The following is a 17,457-nucleotide window of genomic DNA, read 5'->3' as shown; positions in this document are numbered from 1 at the left end:
TATTTTACAGGACACATTAATTCACATAAAGAAGTTGAGAGTTAAGCGAAATCTGCAATCTTTACAAGCACAACAACACATTTTTTTAAATTTTGTTTTAAGAAAAAAAGCAATGTTATGAAATACATCACAAATGAAGACATGAAAGATCTTGAAGCATATGTACCTTACTACCTAAATTCCCTACTTCAGGTCTACAGTCCCCCTGGTGGCCCCAAACCCACACAGCAAAAGGTCCCAAGGAGAGCTCCTCAGCTCAGTGGTCCCACAATGGTGGAACAGCTACTGAACACTCAGGAGCGCCTCTCTCAATATTTAAAACACCAAGGATGTAACTCTTCAGCAACTTCCTATGCACTTGGATGTTTTTTTAAATCAATAGGTTATCTGTTTTCTCCTTGACTTGGCTCTTTTTGCTTGATTTGAATAAAAGCCTCTTCCAAATGAGTAAACATGTAATGTAAGCCAATCCTGTTGCTGCTTTTAAATGAAAATTTGGCAGACAAAAATTGTACTCATACGCATAACTCATTGCACTGCTTTCCTTGAGTGGAGTTAAAATGAGAAATGTGTAGATTATAAATTTGTACGTGTACCATGCAACAAAAGTAAAAAAAAAAAAAAAACTTATTTGAATTTAAAACGGGACAGACAATGTAGTAACACCACCCCCCCACCCCCCCAAAAAAATTCAAAAACTAAAGTTGGACTGTGCTACTTATATTTTACAGATAAGACGATAGCCATGTGGAAAATACCCTTTACACTAGTTAGCCACCTTGCTATCTTTCTGTATTTTATTTTCATACATTTAATTGTACCTCATATGTAAGGTCAAAGTGCATAATTAAAATGCTATTTAACCTTCAGGTTAAGGATATAAAATATTTCTTAGTTTTTACCAAATTGTTATGTAGCATAAATAACAGCAGTATGTTTAGAGGCATGTATTTTGGCTTGAATATTGTACAGGTAGTAGTTAAGGGTCTATTATGCTTTGTTTTTAAAACAGGCTTTGTGTTGTAGGAGGTTTGTAATGAGCCTCGGATGCACACTGCAATTTCATCAGTCCAACACTGAACTCCACAGTCACTGGTTCCAGTTGGACAGACACGGAGCTGTCTGTGTCCACTTCATAGTCCTTTTCATTTACTTTGCCTACAGAGCACAACAGGTTTCAATGAGGTTAAGAGAGAAAGTACACAAATTTCATAATGTGCCTCTTACTTTCAGGCTTCATAATGAATACAACATATTTTATAGAATTTATGTCAACATTTTAAAAATGATATCTGCATACAGTTCTAAAGGTGAAAAGTCTATACTGTACTATCCAAACATTTGTCACATTAACCTTTTAAAGATGCTCTATTCTTCTGTCCCGTACCACTTCCTACTGGCAACTTTGATCCCTTGTCGTCCTCCTTTTTGTCATCTTTGATTATTTTTCCCATATCCTGAAGATGAATGACAAACATCTCACATGGAGAATCCTACATGACAAACTTTATAATCCGGTCTAGTGTACCATGTGTTTAGTGGACCGTTTGCCTCTGCTCCTTTTTATAATCCGCTTCGGGATCATTTCAAATTCCAGTAGAATTGACCAGATGGTAATCATATCATATTTCAACAGCACCCCACCTTTACAAACATCTCTCTGCCATGTGAACTTGCCTTTTCAAGTGTTTGTGTAGCTTCTGCCTGAGAGTGTTTTTGCAGCACACCAAGGTCGCAGAGGATTTCAACCTTTTGAGTTCCTCTGACCAGGCTTTGGAGGGGGACATGGACAGACCCAAGGAGTCTTCTGATCGGGGCATCCTGGACCAGCGCAGGTATGGATTTCTTCTTTGTGTCTTTTGACTTGCCTTTGGTGGAACCAGATTTGATTGGAGACTGAGGAAGATACCAAAGATCTAATTGTTATGTTTATATGCATAGAAGTCATATTTTTATGTATTATATATTATACAAACTTTTAATATTCAATCAGGGCTGAGGTAAAAGGCTTTAGTGGATTTAGGTTGCTACATAACGCAAGACGTGAGAGTCACCTAATACACTAAAATCAAAGCGCTTATGAGTGTGATATTGCTGTATGTTACTGATTCATACAAGTACTCAGAAATTGTTCATAAATTACTGGAGTGTTGAAATGGGTGGAATCTGTAAACATAGTCAAATTGGTCTAACTTGTGCCTTCAAATGTTAATGTCTTGATGGATCCTATAAGATACATGTTAATTTAATGATTTAAGAAAAGAACAAAATACATATAAAAAAATTATCTAATAAAATACATCCTACTTTTCCAATTTCCATTTCCCCCAAAATTGAATGATTTAAACTACTTTTTAGCCTAAAAAAACACAAAAGATAAAATAGTGCCGACGTTAGAGATATAACTCACAATCTTCAGATTACTGGTCAGCCTGATGGTAGTTTACTGTATTTGACAGCAATACCAGCAATAATACACTCTAACGTGTTGCCAAGCATAATAAGGATAAGCACAGCCAAAGTGGTTTTTGTGACTATGTTCAAATCTTAAAACTGCCTGGGAACAGCGGTAAACAGTAACAAGCACAGATTTCTAATTATGACTGATAGATACATTAATCTTTAATTCTCCTGGACAACCATCCACTAATGCAAGTTTGTGACTCACTGGGAATGAATGAGATGCTTACTTCTTTGGTTTTCCTGCCTTTCATATCTTTTACGTTTTGACTGGGTTTGACTGGGTAAGAAGCTGCAGGCCTTGAGAGCACCTACAATGTCAGACACCAAAAATATGAATCCCATCACATTAGTATTTAAACATTTAACCTCTTCAGACTTAATTTTCTGTACCTTTTCCTCCTCTAAACAAAGATAAAGTCCTTGACTGAGGAATTTCTTTAAAGCTCCAAGATCACTAACTATGTATGTTTTTGTGTCAGCAAAGTCCATGTTCTCTGACCATGCCAGCTTTGGTGTACTGTGTCTTGAGACTGGCAAAAACACAAAAATGAAAAAACTATTTAGGCTTTTGGTAAGTAAGAGACAAAGAGTTGACTGAGAAGAACGCTAAGGAAAGTGTTTTACACATAAAAATGCTTGGTATCCATTGTTAGTCTAGTCATACAGTGTGTGTACAACTGGCTGCTCTGACTGTACATTTCCTTCATGGTATTTGTGTAAATTCTACAGAAAAACATAGGAAATCCCAGTTATACAGGTGACTAAACTTAAAAAACTTAAAACAACACAGTGACAAGCGTTCCAGACTTCATTATGAAATTTAATTGAATGTGATGCAGTGATAATCTTCTGTTTATCATATATAAAGACCTGTTTCTGTGCAGTTATCAACTTGTTTATTGGTCTGAAACCTGTGTGGGTTGAATGGGGGTCATATTATTACCACAAGCAATGTTATGGCCGGTTTCCTTAGTCTCGACCACTAAGTCTTGTGTGTGTGGTTTGGACGTTTGTCTTTCACAGTTGTTTGACTGTAGGTCAGCATCACTAGGGCTGTCTCCTGTCACATGTGCTGTGGTTACTTTATCAACTTCAGGTTCACTGCCAACCTTCTGTGAACAACAAAAAAAGGGATTATTTAAAACAATTGGGTTTTTTTCTCTGCAGTTTCCCATATGAAAGCCATAAAATGGCTTTCATATGGCATCATACACTTGTCACCAGACCAAGTGTAATTTTAGTCAGTAGCTAGTTTGTGCCTGTTTCTGCATTTTGAATTTTCTTTTCAGATAAAAATATTTTATTACCTTTTACTTCCCCTGATTAATATTTTTTTAGTAATTCCTTTTTGTTTCATCTATGTGCACTCAGGTCAATTGCTGATCACTGGATGAGCATCCCAGAAGCTCAGTATTTGTGCCCTATGCTAAGACTTATTACAGACAACAGTACTGTATCGCCACAACCTGCTTAACCTTATTTTAAAGCTATCATTTCTTCCCTTAACCAAACTAAGAGTAAATACTTTACTTTTTGAGTATGCAGGTAACTTATTGTAACATCTGTAGCAAGGTAAGTGCATACAGTACCTTGCATCACTTAACCCATTGTGAGTGGACTTTACATTCTCTGTCAAAGAATTTAATTGGAAAGCCAGAAATTTTTAGCCATCTGAACATCTAAACAACTGCCACTACACAGCTACTCTTTAATACTTTTGTCTGATTTCTGCCATAAATATGTTTTAATTGTGTGTTTTCCCTGGGGATAAAGACAGTTTTTTTAAGTCTATTTGTACATTGTGACTATATTTTTTTAACATGTTTCCAGTGGCAGTGATGGGGGATAGAATTTAAAGACTCCACCGTGTGTCAAGTTCACCTAAAACTCATCTTAAACTTCAGCAGTCAAATAAACTGGTTAATTTGAAAAAAAGCAGTTTTACAGAAGTTTATTCATCTTTGTTTGCTCTGACATTGTTTACTGGCTGTGGTGTGCCCGTGGAATTATTTAGCAAAGATGGATGTTTATACATATGCAACATATATGTTGCCCATAAAGTTGGAATAAAATATTTTTTAAATCTTCTCATGAAATTATTGTGACAATATGATTTATTCTTGATAGATAAATTGTATGTTCTCTCAAAATGTTATTGATCAATCTCTTCCAAACATCACGTTAAAAAATGGACCACAATTAACCTTTGCAAACTGTATATTCGGGCTTAAACTAAATTTGGGGTACTGAACAATAGGATTAAGGGTTTTGTTACAGTGTTTCAACCTTGGTCAATTTAACAGGAAACACATATTTGAGGCGATTTTACGCATAAGAATGTCCAATATTAGGCTTTCAAATGTCAGTCACTAATATTCATTATGGCCATCCCTGACACGGATCAATGCATCAAGATGTCGTGGCATTCTGTCCGCGAGCATCCCACTCTTCGGTGAGACTCTGGGGTAATTCCTGTAGGCTCTAAGGAATATTGTTCCTCTCATGAAGGGGCTCGGCCTGAGGCATCCCCGGGATGATCTGCTCGATGGGGTTCATATCAAGGGAACAGAAATCTACTGCACCCCTCTCTGCATCAAGAAATTTTCTCACTGCTGCTGCCCTTTGTCAAATTTAGTTAGAAATTATACAGCCAATTCTGAAAAAAAGGACTTACTGTATACAGATTATACATAAATAGGAATAAAGAGTGTGACTGAAAACAAAATTATTCAGATTTTATGAGCAACAGAAGAACTGAATACATCCACTTGTGAATTTCAGATTGTTAAATCCACATATTAGCTTCAACTGACATTTGAAAGGAACCTTTGTAAATATTGAGGACTGACCCTGGTCTCCCTTTGGAAAATGAATAATTATCGTAAATAATAACTTTAAATATACGTGTTGGAAATCGTTTTTCAAAAATGCTTAAACATTTTAGTCATTTACAACAGTAAACTGAAAACTACTGTGATGTAGAATGCAAAAATGCAAAAATAAAACGCTATGCCAAAACACAAGTGAACTTTTTCACATGTTGTTCTAGAAAGTGTGCCTGTAATGAGTGTGATACATCACCAGGCTGACAGGCGTTTGGTGACTAAGAAACTCGTAGGTGATAAGATAGCTGTAGGAGACGACGGGGAGGTCAGGATAATTTTCATCCACACTCAGTGGGTCTGGCAGTCCCCTCATCCTGCCCACACTCACTACGGCTGATGCCTGGTCCACCATCAGATCTGGACAAAAGACCATTCTGATATTATCAAGTGTACGTGCTCTTTATAAAACACTAAACAGGCCACAGATTTACTTCTCATGTCAGCCAAGCCCCTGAAACGACATCTTTCATCAGGGGAGATCCATGAGGCATCCAGGTAAGAGACCCGTGGGAGACTGTCCACAGTAACACCCGGGTAGGAGGAGGCAAGGGTGAAAGGGTTTCCCTCCAGCACCAATGTCTTGAGGCCGGGAAGCGTGCTTAAGGCATTTAGAAGGGTCTGCTGCTCCTGAAATTCACAGTCACTGAGGTCCAAACACACGAGATGTGGCCTGCAGTCGAAGAGAGTCACTGATTAAAATGACAACAGCAGAAACATGAGCTCGTGAGTACAGATGGGGTAAATTGAGTCATGGTATCTCATCTAATTGGGTAGTTGGTTGACAGATTATATATTTACTAATTTGGTCTTTCTTAACATGATCATTGAAATATTATTTATTTAAAATGACATAATCTTTTTTTTTCAATGTAAATATCAATTCAATATAAAATCATGGGCAAAAAAGGACATTTGAAGATGTCACGAAGGGCAATAATTACTATTTTTAAATGTGTTAATAGATCCAAAACACTTGCAGCACTTCTGTCCATTTGTTTTGTGTCAGTTGTGTGAATCAACACAGCTGTATGTAAAAATATGATGTAAATACTGTACATGAGCACAATTCAAACTTAAAAAAGAAAGTCTTAAAACAACAAAAAAGAAATTATTGATGCGCTCCCCTTTCTGCAAGACCAGGGGTACTCACTGGGTAATGTAGCACCCAACAGTCCAACGGGGCATCTCCCACTAAATTTCCCACTAAGTTTTTATTGATTTAAATATTTTCCATTTTGTAATCATTTCTGTATCATCATGAAATATTTAAAAAACAGTTGATCCAGAGTTTGTGTTCTATCTGTTCTTATCTGTTCTCTAGGTAAGCAAACTGAATTTCATCTGAAATTCAGTTTGTGTTAATCAATTGGTTACTCACAAGACAACATTTTGTGACTACTGATCTAAAGGTATGCTCTGGCTTTAATAGAGACATGTACTTAAATCTGAGATTAGTTCACAAATGCAAAGAGAAAGAGGGGGTGTAATTTTGTAGTGTGAATTTGTTTCTCTCTAAAACCACATTCAGTAGATGTGATTCTTTGGGGTGAGATCAAAAGACTTCCTACATAACATCCCACTGCTGTCATCACTTTGTCGTCACCTGCCAGTGTTTCCTCAGTGAATGGGGCCACTGAAAAGCAAACACACTGCCATATGTGTAAAATTTGTCATTGTTAAATAACAAAACAAACCAAAAAAAGAAAAACTACAATGAACCATAATGATAGATGTGATCCCACAGACCTGCCTTACAAACAATGAAGAATATAACCATCTACTTGAGTCATTGTTTGACCTGGTTTTGGTTTACCTCTCTGAAAAGCTGCCAAGTTCCTGTACGAGCACAAACTAACCAGTGACTTCCTGTAAGATGAGATACATCTTGATGAGAACCTAGGCAGTTTGAGCCGAGGCCGAGGTATTGAAGGTGAGGAGGCGGATGGTTGGTGAGATTGCTTAAAGAAGACAACCAATTGGCACGCAGCTCCAAAACCTTTGAATGAAGCCCATGCACTCTATTAATCATCTATACATAACAAGTTCAGCTATGCTTTGATATATGAGTAAAAACTTTCATGTTTTGCACAATTTGACAAAGCCCCACCAGTGATGTCAGTGCAAGTGACTGGACTTTGATGCCATGAAAAAGATAACAAAAAATAATCCGACAAGTTTCTGCTCTTCAAACTGTGAATCATGCTTCAATAAAACACTGGTGAAATTGAATTGCATTTCAAAAGCTTTAGAGTGCATTTGCATTAAACTGATACAGGACTTTGACTCACCTTCAAAGTGCTGGGAAGGTTCTCTGCAGAGATTTCTGAGATTTTGTTGACACTCAGCACCAATTCCTTGAGTTTTGAGAACTTTAACAGGCCATCGTCAATGACTGATACCTGAACACAGACTAAATATAAATTTTGCAGTTTGCTTGAAACAAGTAAGTTGTTAGGTTTTTCGGAGAGAAACCTTAGTCTCCCAGAAGATGTTGGCGCGGTTAATGGGTTTGGAGATGCTGTAAAAATGTCACGTTTTCCTCATGAATGAATTATTATACAATCATGTATTATTATATATTGTGCTTTTTGGTAATAGTACACAGTAACTTCACAGTTTCAGTGTTGGGTAATTAAAGCCAAAGGTACATTTCCAAAAAGCCAGCTGAAAAAATTGGAAGGATAGAAGCTTTATTGTCATCATCGAACACATTTCCATGTTAAAATGAAATTCCATCACTCCATCTCTATTGCATCCCAGCCCTCTGCTCTACTCATTGAGTCTCCAGGCTTAATTTACGTGGGAGAAATTACCTAAAAACCTAAACCTGTGTCAGTCCTGAAAGATGTGACTTTCTCTAGTTTGTTTAGGTTAAAGGTTTTTCTCAGCAGGCAGCACAGTGGTGGAGTAGTTAATGCTGCTGGCTCACAGCTAGAAGGTCCAGGCCAGTTCAGTTCCACATGCTGGCTCTGGCCTTTTCATGTGAGCTTTGAATGGTTTTATCTAATGCTTTTATCACTATGAGATAGACTGGCGACCTGTCCAGGGTGTACCCCGCCTCTCACCCAGTGACAGCTGAAATAGGCTCCAGTATACCTTTGACCTTGAACAGGATAGGAGACATCAGATGGGTGGATGTTTTCTTAGGTTTAGGTACTCAGAGCATGCTTTACCCTTGTTTAACTATAGCTTTCTAGCTATCAGCTGTTACCGTGTCAGTTATCCTCCTCTTCATCATTCCAAGTTATCCCGGTTGTTACCATATAACATGGAATGATGAAGAGGAGGTTTATTTATCATTGACCCCTTCAAAGCAACAGGCAACCATTCCCTTATTCTGAAGAGGGCTTCAAGTACAGGGATTAAAGGAGGCTGTGGTGCTGAGAAAGGGTATGATATGGGAACTTAATATTAAATATTAACATTATATTCCACATATAAAATAAATATTTAAATATTAACCTGTGAAGAGATATGGTCTCACTAGCAAAAGACTCAAATCAAATATGAAAATTCTAACATCATACTCACATCCTTGTTCACAATTCGAAGGGTGGTAAAATAATTGTAAATAAAGTCAGTGGTCAGGCAGTCAGGTGTAAGCACAGCCAGCCGTCTCAGGGCTGGAGCTTGAGGGCTCCATGATTCCTCATGCCACCATGGGGAATGAGTGCAGGTCAGCAGATCCAGGAGTGTATCCATCTCCTCTGTTTCTGCTCTGTCTGCGCCATCTTTGGTCTTTTTCTTTGAACAAAATCATTGCGTATATTGAAGTGTTAGGCAAAATGAGGACTTCAAAACTTTGAATAGACAGTTCTAGAGAATTTTCCAACGAATTTACATCTGAAAAAACTCACCCAGCTACCATTTCCACAGGGAAAGTCAGTCAGACACAGGTGGCGAATCTGCTTCTCTAACACAACAGAAAGAGTTTTTGAGCTCATGCCCGTCAGTAGATTGGTTAGAAGAATCACAGCGGCTACAGTTGCTACAGTATACAATAAATATGTGGTCAGTTTGTCTTAAAAATGTCCAGTAGTCTTTCAGTAAAAAGGTCTCTTGTGTTTGTTTAAAAATGGCTTCTCTGTTGCCTGGCAACAGCTGGGGCAGGCTGCTGGGAGTCAGGACGTAGGTTATTTATTTATTTAACTAACACCATGACCCAGAAATGTATCCAAAGTATTCTGAAGAAAAATATAAAAATGGAGTAATTATTATTTTTTTATGCTTTAAGCTGAATGCATTCATCAACAGCCTCACTGGTTTTCCCTTTAGTATACATTTACCTTGTTCACCGTGTTAGTTTAGCATGGGCTTGAGTTTTGGCCTATAGGTATTGGACATGAATTTAAGTACTGGACATCTGAAAACCTGCAACTGATGGTGGCACTATGGAAAATCAAGGAGCGACCAAAATGATCACAATTCATCTTGGGGCAAATATTATAACAAATTACATTGAAATCCATCTAATATTTGTTTGTATTATTAACCTTTCACTAAAAACCTCAAAAAGGAAAGTCTGTATTTAATCTCTTAAACTTTGCGACTAAAACAGGTTAGAGTCGTTTTGAAATTGGATTTTCAGTTGAGTGAATGTTAAGTGAACAGATCACAGGAAGAACAATATTTCAGAAAGGGAATTGATAAAAGAGGACGTTAAATTGTCTCGATGCATTCATCTAATATATATAATACATTATATATATATATATATATATATATATATATATATATATATATATATATATATATATATATATATATATATATATATAATACTTTATTATATATAATACTTCAAGGTTGTTTACATAAATTTGTTTACATATTAAGAGCAGACATCTGCTTGTACGTTATTTAAATTAAAGGTATAGAGGCAAAGTTAGAAGAAAGTGTGAAATTTGTCTGAGGGCACATTACTTGGAAATTCATTATCAAATTAAGAATATTTTTCTTCTTCCGTTGAGCTCACTTTAGACATCATCCATGGCGTCAATGGAAACAAGAAGGAAAACAATTGAATAACTGTAGATTTAGATTGGACCAGGTTGCACCAATAATGTGGAGCTGCTTAATTTTCCATTTTACATGTCAGTACGTAGGTTCAGCAAGATAAACTTTTAGAAGTAATTAATTTCCCACTTGTATCAGGGGATTCCTTGAAATTTTTGAAAGAGGACAGTGGAGAGCAATGGACTTCGGAAAGAAACAAACAACAAAAAATAAATGCTATAACTTTTAACACTGTGTTAAGGTTTGATCAGATCATAACAATAATTTCTAGAAATTCCATAGCAGCCTGTGGTAAAAACTGATCTTTTTTTATTCATCCGATAAACATCAGACGTTTCAGATATCTCTGTTCCAGTTTGTACTGCCTTGCCACAATAAACCAATGTGGTGAACAATGGCCTACAAATGCAAAATAGAACATTTTAAACATGATTACTTTGGACGATAATGACACAAAAGGGCGTCATCCACTGACTGGTGGCATGCAACAAAAAAAGCCCATGTTTCACTATATAAGCAGAGTGTGTGCCAGTTTAGGAGCACTAACTCAGCTACAAACACACTGAACCGACATCATGTCCTTTGGCAAAGGTAAGCTGTTTCAAATGAATACCAAAACAATCTTTTTTTCTCTGAAATGTAAGAACATTTTGAACGTGGCAGAAGTCACTCTCAGCATTTCTATGTCACATTGCTTTATGTTCATTTTAGTCTAATTGTGCTGTGATTGTAGGAGAGTTCGACATAAGATTTAAGGAATGACTGGAACATTAAAATTGTACTTATTTACTTAAAATTGCTTATTAAAAAGTACAGTTTATTCTCTCTTAAATATTCTGCTCACACATGAGGAAGCTTTCGTTTGACTTGCTGTGCAAATGAGAGCATCAAAATTCTTTTATGCATAACTTCTTCCAGATATCCTGCTTTCCTGTGTCGTAATGATGCACGTCTCCTTTGTGGTCTCGGAACCTGCTAATAATTTGTCTGAATGCATGAAGAAGTTTGAGGCACCTTTGAAAAATCTACGGCATGCAGAAAAGGAATATGTAAGTAAACATATCTTAACATTCAGCCCTGCTTTTACTGCTTCTAATTTAGCTTCTAAAAGTCATTATGATGTGTATCCAATGGAAAGGCAATAAAGAAAAAAGAAACAATGAATAAAGTGCACAACAAAATTAACTTCCTTCCCCACTGTAGATGGAGGGATGTTTTGAACCCATTTGTTAAAAAACAGGTTCATCACTTACAACACTTACTCTTAAATTTAGAGTGTGCAACTTAAACCAGCACTAATGTGAGACTTGGAATTATCCTCTGTAGCCTGTCCAGCTTTGTTGTGACACTGTATCACACTCTACACAAGCCTTTAGATAGTCATAGTTATCAAATTACATTGTATATGAATATTTCAAAACTTCCTAATCGAGCAGAAAGAGTTGCTTTTCTCTGACTGGTCAAAGGAGCGAGCCGCATTCAAAACATTTTTAGAAGTAAATAGCTCTGCACCGCTGTCAATGCTGTTCAGCGTTTTAGAGGAGGCTTCCAACTCACCGTGCAGAGCATATTTCTGTTACAACAAATATGTGAAAATGTTGCACATTGTAATTTTAACAGATTTATCTGAAACAAACTCACTGTGTAAGTGGTGTCAAAATATTTGCAAAATATTTTTGTTTTTTAGAAGACCTTCCAAATTGCTTTCCTTCCACTGCAGCTGAAGCACTCGTCTGGAAAATAATTTTATTCATACAATACTGCTAACACTTGAGCTGTGTCCAACATTGTTCTTCTATTTGTAGTAGTGTTCAAATTTTTAGTCTTTAAATCTATCCACTCTACATTGTTATCCACTCAAAACGTCCACAATGGAATGTATAAAGTAGTGTAGATGGTTTGTACACTCTCTGCTAACAATCTCACAATGCAATGATCCCTGTTTTTGAGATGAGAAAATCACTACTGTTAGTGTACGAGATAAAGGGGGTAGTGAATGAGTATAGTACATAGAGAGGGATTTCAGAAAAATATCTCTTTGATTGGATTAATTCACACTCCTGAAGCCTCTAATTAGCTTGAGATACACATTTCAATTGGAGTGTGAATTTTGTTTTGTATCCCTTCCAAAGGGCTTTATTGAACGATCTGTTCTTGATTTGTATTAATTTTGATTCTCACTTTCTCTGTAGGTCAGATATATGTTTCAAACGTACCCAGCACACTACTACAAAAACAACGGCTGCAGTTCTCTTGAGGGAATAACATTTCCCAAAGAAAACAATACTGAAGAAGCTCTGGCCTTTATGGTCAATATCTCCAACTGCATTGACATCCTGCCAGCAATCATCAAGAATCTCACCATCAACGGCAAATTACCAGTCAATGACATGATCAGCAACATTACTACATTTCATAAACAGTTCCAAGGGGTTCTGCTACACTTTGGACAAAACGCCACGGCCAAAGAATGCAATGTAAATGACAAAAATGATTATGTAAAAAAACAAATTGGCCTGAAAATAATTTGCAATACCAGACGATGGGTTGAGAAATACACTTCCCCGAATATCCATGGAGTGTAGTACAAGTTCAGAAATCCCATATTTTCATCAAGGGGCTTTACAGTCTCTGCAGCTAACACCATTGGTCCCCACATTTATTTATGTATTTATTTATTTACTTAAGATTGTCAATTTATTTATTTATTTTTTCCAGTATTTATTCTACTTATATAATTTTTATATTAATTGATGTCTTTCAAAATTTCTCTCAGCCTTTGCTGCTAAGTTATGACTGGATACTGATTGTTTTACATAAAAAATTATTAAATGTGACGTAAAAAGAACTTGTGGTATAACCCATCAAACGTATTAAACGTATAAAGTATTAAACGTATAAACATCAAAGAAATTTACACACAGAAATATGTGTATTTCTACATTCTAACATGTTCTGTAACCATCGTAACGTACATCTTTTACAACTGCTGCCACACATTTCATTGTGTTACTTTACTGTAAATGTCAAAGAAATATTAAAGAAATGTCTCAATATATATTTTATAGTTTGCTTATTGTAATTTTTATAGAAAATTCCAAGCCAAATGCAAGGCAAACATATTTCCTTTATATACTTGGATAGAATAGCTGTAACATTTAACCTGGCTTTCTGCATTTGGCTATGATGTCTTTTCTTTAATACACCAGTGGAAGCATCTGTTTAAAATATGACGACTCACTAGCAGTTGCAGACATTTATATGCATCCCACATTTAGGGTCCAGGGCCCAACATTTGATCATATCAGGAATTTTGAAAGATTCATTCAGTGTTCTTTGTGATTATAAAAAATGCACATATATTATTTATTTTGTTTATTTACAAATTATTACACCTCTTTACTTTAACCCTATTCACTTTTTAAACTATTATTAATCTAATCTGTGGCCAATAGCCCATAATAACAAGGTAAGAACTAATTTGGAAAATTTTGAAATTTAAAAAACGTACAACACTTTGCTTTAATGTGTCAACTCAAATTGTGGTCAGTCTCATCCTCTTTAATTTTATCTTTTATTGAAATGTGTCAAGAACTTGGTTGTAGTCTATCTGTGGTAAATTGAAGTGTATGCATATAGTTGAAGGTGCACACACACACTACAGCCAACTAGATGACAACGCATAAAGAGTTTAGTGACTAAGCTTATCAGATGATACGGCTGTAAATTCCTGGTTTGAATTTGTTCTTTGTGGTAACAATCACTGATCAGTGGAAGCTTTCTGTTTTGGACTGAGTTATCTTGTAGTTGTGTTTGATATGTTTGTAAGAACTGTTTTACTTCTTGCATTCAACAATGCCCTGGCCTGCCCCTGGTGACTGGCACCACCAAGGTTACAATGTTGTCACCTAGTGGCCTGTTGTTCAAATAACAATTTAAACAGTAGTAACAAATAACAGTAGTAAAATCACCCACGTTGCCTCTAACACACTTGTTTATATAAAGTCCTACAATTCTCACTTCATGCCAGGACAAAATACAAACTATAAACATCAAGGAACTCCATTGTATTGCGAGAAATTGATCAAGGAATTTCTAGAGCTTTGAACAGTGGTCTCAGAAATTGTGAATGTTTGGAGCCAGCAGAGCTCATTGCAGAGTGTGATCGTCTGGTCAAAGTCAGTAACTGTTTGCACTGAGGGAAAACCATGCCATTGGCTCAACCATCTCAGCAAGTTTAGAACAAACAGGTCTATAGCAATGTAGTTAAATGAAAACTTTAACCTGTGTGGAGGAAAGAGCAGAGAAGCTCCTTCGCTGTGAATACTGACTGGGCTACGGTTAGAGTCAGATGTAGAGCATTTTGAGAATTTTCTATCTTTTTTCAAATTTAGGAAGATTTCTGTTTTCAGCATTTTTTCTAAATTTTAGGAGGGAGGCTGTTGATTAAAATTAGATATGCTCCACATTTTTAACCCAAACGTGATCCTGATGTTTTGTTGTATTGAAGGTCTATCTTGGAAGATTAAAATTTCTGTATTGGAGAGATTGAGTTGAAGATGTATTTTTCTCATCTAAACAGAGATGTCAGAGAGACAGGAAGAAAGTTGTGATGAGACACTGGAGTTATCTGGTGCAAAGGACAGGATAAGCTGTGTGTTGTGGATGTGATGGAAAAAAGAAGAGGATCAAAAACTGAGCACTGTGGCACACAGGTAGAGAAGCTGTGAAAGTTAAAAAATGTGCTCCTGACATGATGCCTTAAACGTTCGTCCAGATAAGTAAGAACGAAGCCATGCCAGAGATGCCAAGTAAGAGAATGCAGACAGGAGGATCTGATGGTTCACCGTGTAAAAGGCTGCAGATAGATCAAATAGGATCAAGACAGAAGACTGACCCACAGCTTTTGCAGCCTGCAGGGTTCCCACAACAATTAGGAGTGACGTTTTTGTGGCCTGGTTGACAGCAAGGAGGTTGTTTTGAGAAGGAAGATCTAAAAGTTGATTGAAGATTGCTCGTTTAAGGGCCTTGGCCAGAAATGGAAGAAGAGAGACAAGTCTCTAATTTTCAATTAGGGAGGGGTCAAAAGGCGCCTTCTTAAGCAGTGGGGTGATCTGGGCCGGCATAAATTAGGTAGGGAAAGTGCCTGTTGAGAAAAAATGAAAGATTAGGCTGTAAACAAACAAATAAATGTATCTATAATATTGAAGAACAGTTTATTTAGTTTTCTTTAAAAATTAAGATCCTTACAGGAAACATGATTTAAAACATTGTGTACTGCAAATAAAAATTTTGTCTCAGAACAACATAAAAGGACAAGCAAAACATTGTAATGACTTTTAAAAAAATCAAAGCCTTAGTAAATAATTGTACACATACTGCGCAAATGCAGTATCAGTATCGAGATCAGACCCTACCTCACGGAATATACAACCCATCTTATTGTACAGGCACTGGTCATATACATTTACACATACACTGGCTTCCTGTAGCTGCTCGCATCAGGCTCTGTCTCTTAGCTACAGGGTGATCAACTCAACAGCTCCTGCTTACCTCAGCTCCGTCATTCAGGTTTACAATCCCGCCCTTCCGCTGCGCTCTGCCAATGCATGATGTTTAGTGGTCCCAGCACCACACAGAAGACACCAAGCAGAACTCTTCATCTCAGTGATTCCACGATGGTGGAACAAACTACCAAAGTCTCAGCAAATTCATTCCCAAGATTAAAAAAACTGCTGAAAACAAAACTCTTCCTCACCTTCCTCTGCACTCTATTTAAAAAATTTAACTTGCTCTCTGCTATTTCTTGCACTTGCGTATCATGAAATGTAAACACTTTTCTGATAGTTTTCTCTTAGACTCTCTAAGAGAAAATCTCTTAGATTTTTTCTTGCCTTACACCTAACTTGCTTTGGATAAAAGCACCTGTTAAATGATGATATGGAAAAGCATCCAATGTACTGAATATGTATGCAATACTGAGTCTTAAGAAACAAAATTATTGCACTGTTTTCAAGTTTGTGGTTTTATGCAAAAATTGTTCATGGAATGTGATGCCTGTTTCATGTCTTCATTGAAGACACCCTTCAAATATGTCATTAGTGGTGATGATACTGACTTGTAATAGAGTAGTAATAAAGTAGCCTAACGTTAAAATACTTAAAAGTACCACATAATTGTACTTGAGTACAGTACTGGAGCAAACGCAATTAGTTACCTACCACCTCTGTATATATGACTGTTTCTTACACTACATACTAAATATTATAAGATAGTTTTGTGTTTATTTTGTGTTTTATATAACCCATGTCAGCTATAACACTAGAGACAACATAATATCTTTGAAATCAGTAAAGCTTGGGGTCTTACATTCTAACTGGCTTCCTTTAGCTAATTTATATGTGCCAGATGTCATTCATGTCAATCACTGAAAGGATTTCTCCCACCATTTAATGTAACAGAGTTTGAGAGGATCTGCCATTTAATGTAGCTAAATAACCATCTACTGAACATAAAGGTTCTTCAACTGGCCGTGTTATTTTTAGAACCCTAAAGCCCTTTAAAGAATCATTTGAGAACCTTGTCCAGTTACCATTCTCCCTGGATCTGTTTTGCATTTGGATGTGCCATGGTATATAAAGGTGACAGAACCATACAACCAAGACAATGCTGGAGTTTCAATAGTGACAAGCCTCAGACTGTCCTTAAAAGGTCTAGACCCAGGAGGGTCATCTGTGGAGAAATATGAAGAAGGTAGTTCAGACACTACCAAATGTAAGAGCTTGAGAGGATCTGTCAGTTTTTGACTTTTTAAAAAATCTGTAAAATAAGCAGTATAAGCAAAATAAGCTCGATGGTTTATTTTAGAGTATGTCCTTTTATTCAGCAGCAATAGGCTAATTCTGGAACGTGTACCACTTTTCCTTGAGTACACAAGATTAAACCTTTAAAGGGTAATAAACAGAGTAGAAAAATTAGATTTTTTAAACTCTATTTGAGTTTTAAAGATTTAATCTGAGTTTTGGATGAATGTTACAGGATGTGTAGGTTTTTCTAAGCCAGAGGTTCCTAAGAGGGAAGCCCCCAGAAAGTA

General features: G+C 36.5%; 1 protein-coding gene across 1 annotated transcript; it reads right to left on the bottom strand.

Annotated features, from left to right (window-relative positions):
• Positions 1-146: 146 nt before the first annotated feature.
• LOC137136196 (leucine-rich repeat-containing protein 43-like) lies at positions 147-9,422 on the bottom strand. The gene is made up of 12 exons (XM_067521338.1): positions 9,206-9,422; positions 8,880-9,092; positions 7,637-7,747; positions 7,205-7,344; positions 5,780-6,018; positions 5,512-5,705; positions 3,407-3,656; positions 2,854-2,993; positions 2,691-2,771; positions 1,678-1,896; positions 1,355-1,457; positions 147-1,158 (listed from the first exon to the last, which is right to left on the bottom strand). Exons 1-12 carry the CDS (start codon positions 9,290-9,292, stop codon positions 1,004-1,006), a joined length of 1,932 nt encoding a protein of 643 aa, XP_067377439.1. The 5' UTR covers positions 9,293-9,422; the 3' UTR covers positions 147-1,003.
• Between the last annotated feature and the right edge of the window lie 8,035 nt (positions 9,423-17,457).

Source organism: Channa argus, chromosome 11 (genome assembly GCF_033026475.1).
Source record: "Channa argus isolate prfri chromosome 11, Channa argus male v1.0, whole genome shotgun sequence".
Lineage (NCBI taxonomy): Eukaryota > Metazoa > Chordata > Actinopteri > Anabantiformes > Channidae > Channa > Channa argus.
Note: the sequence above shows the minus strand (reverse complement) of the source record. Positions and strands in the feature narration are given on the sequence as shown.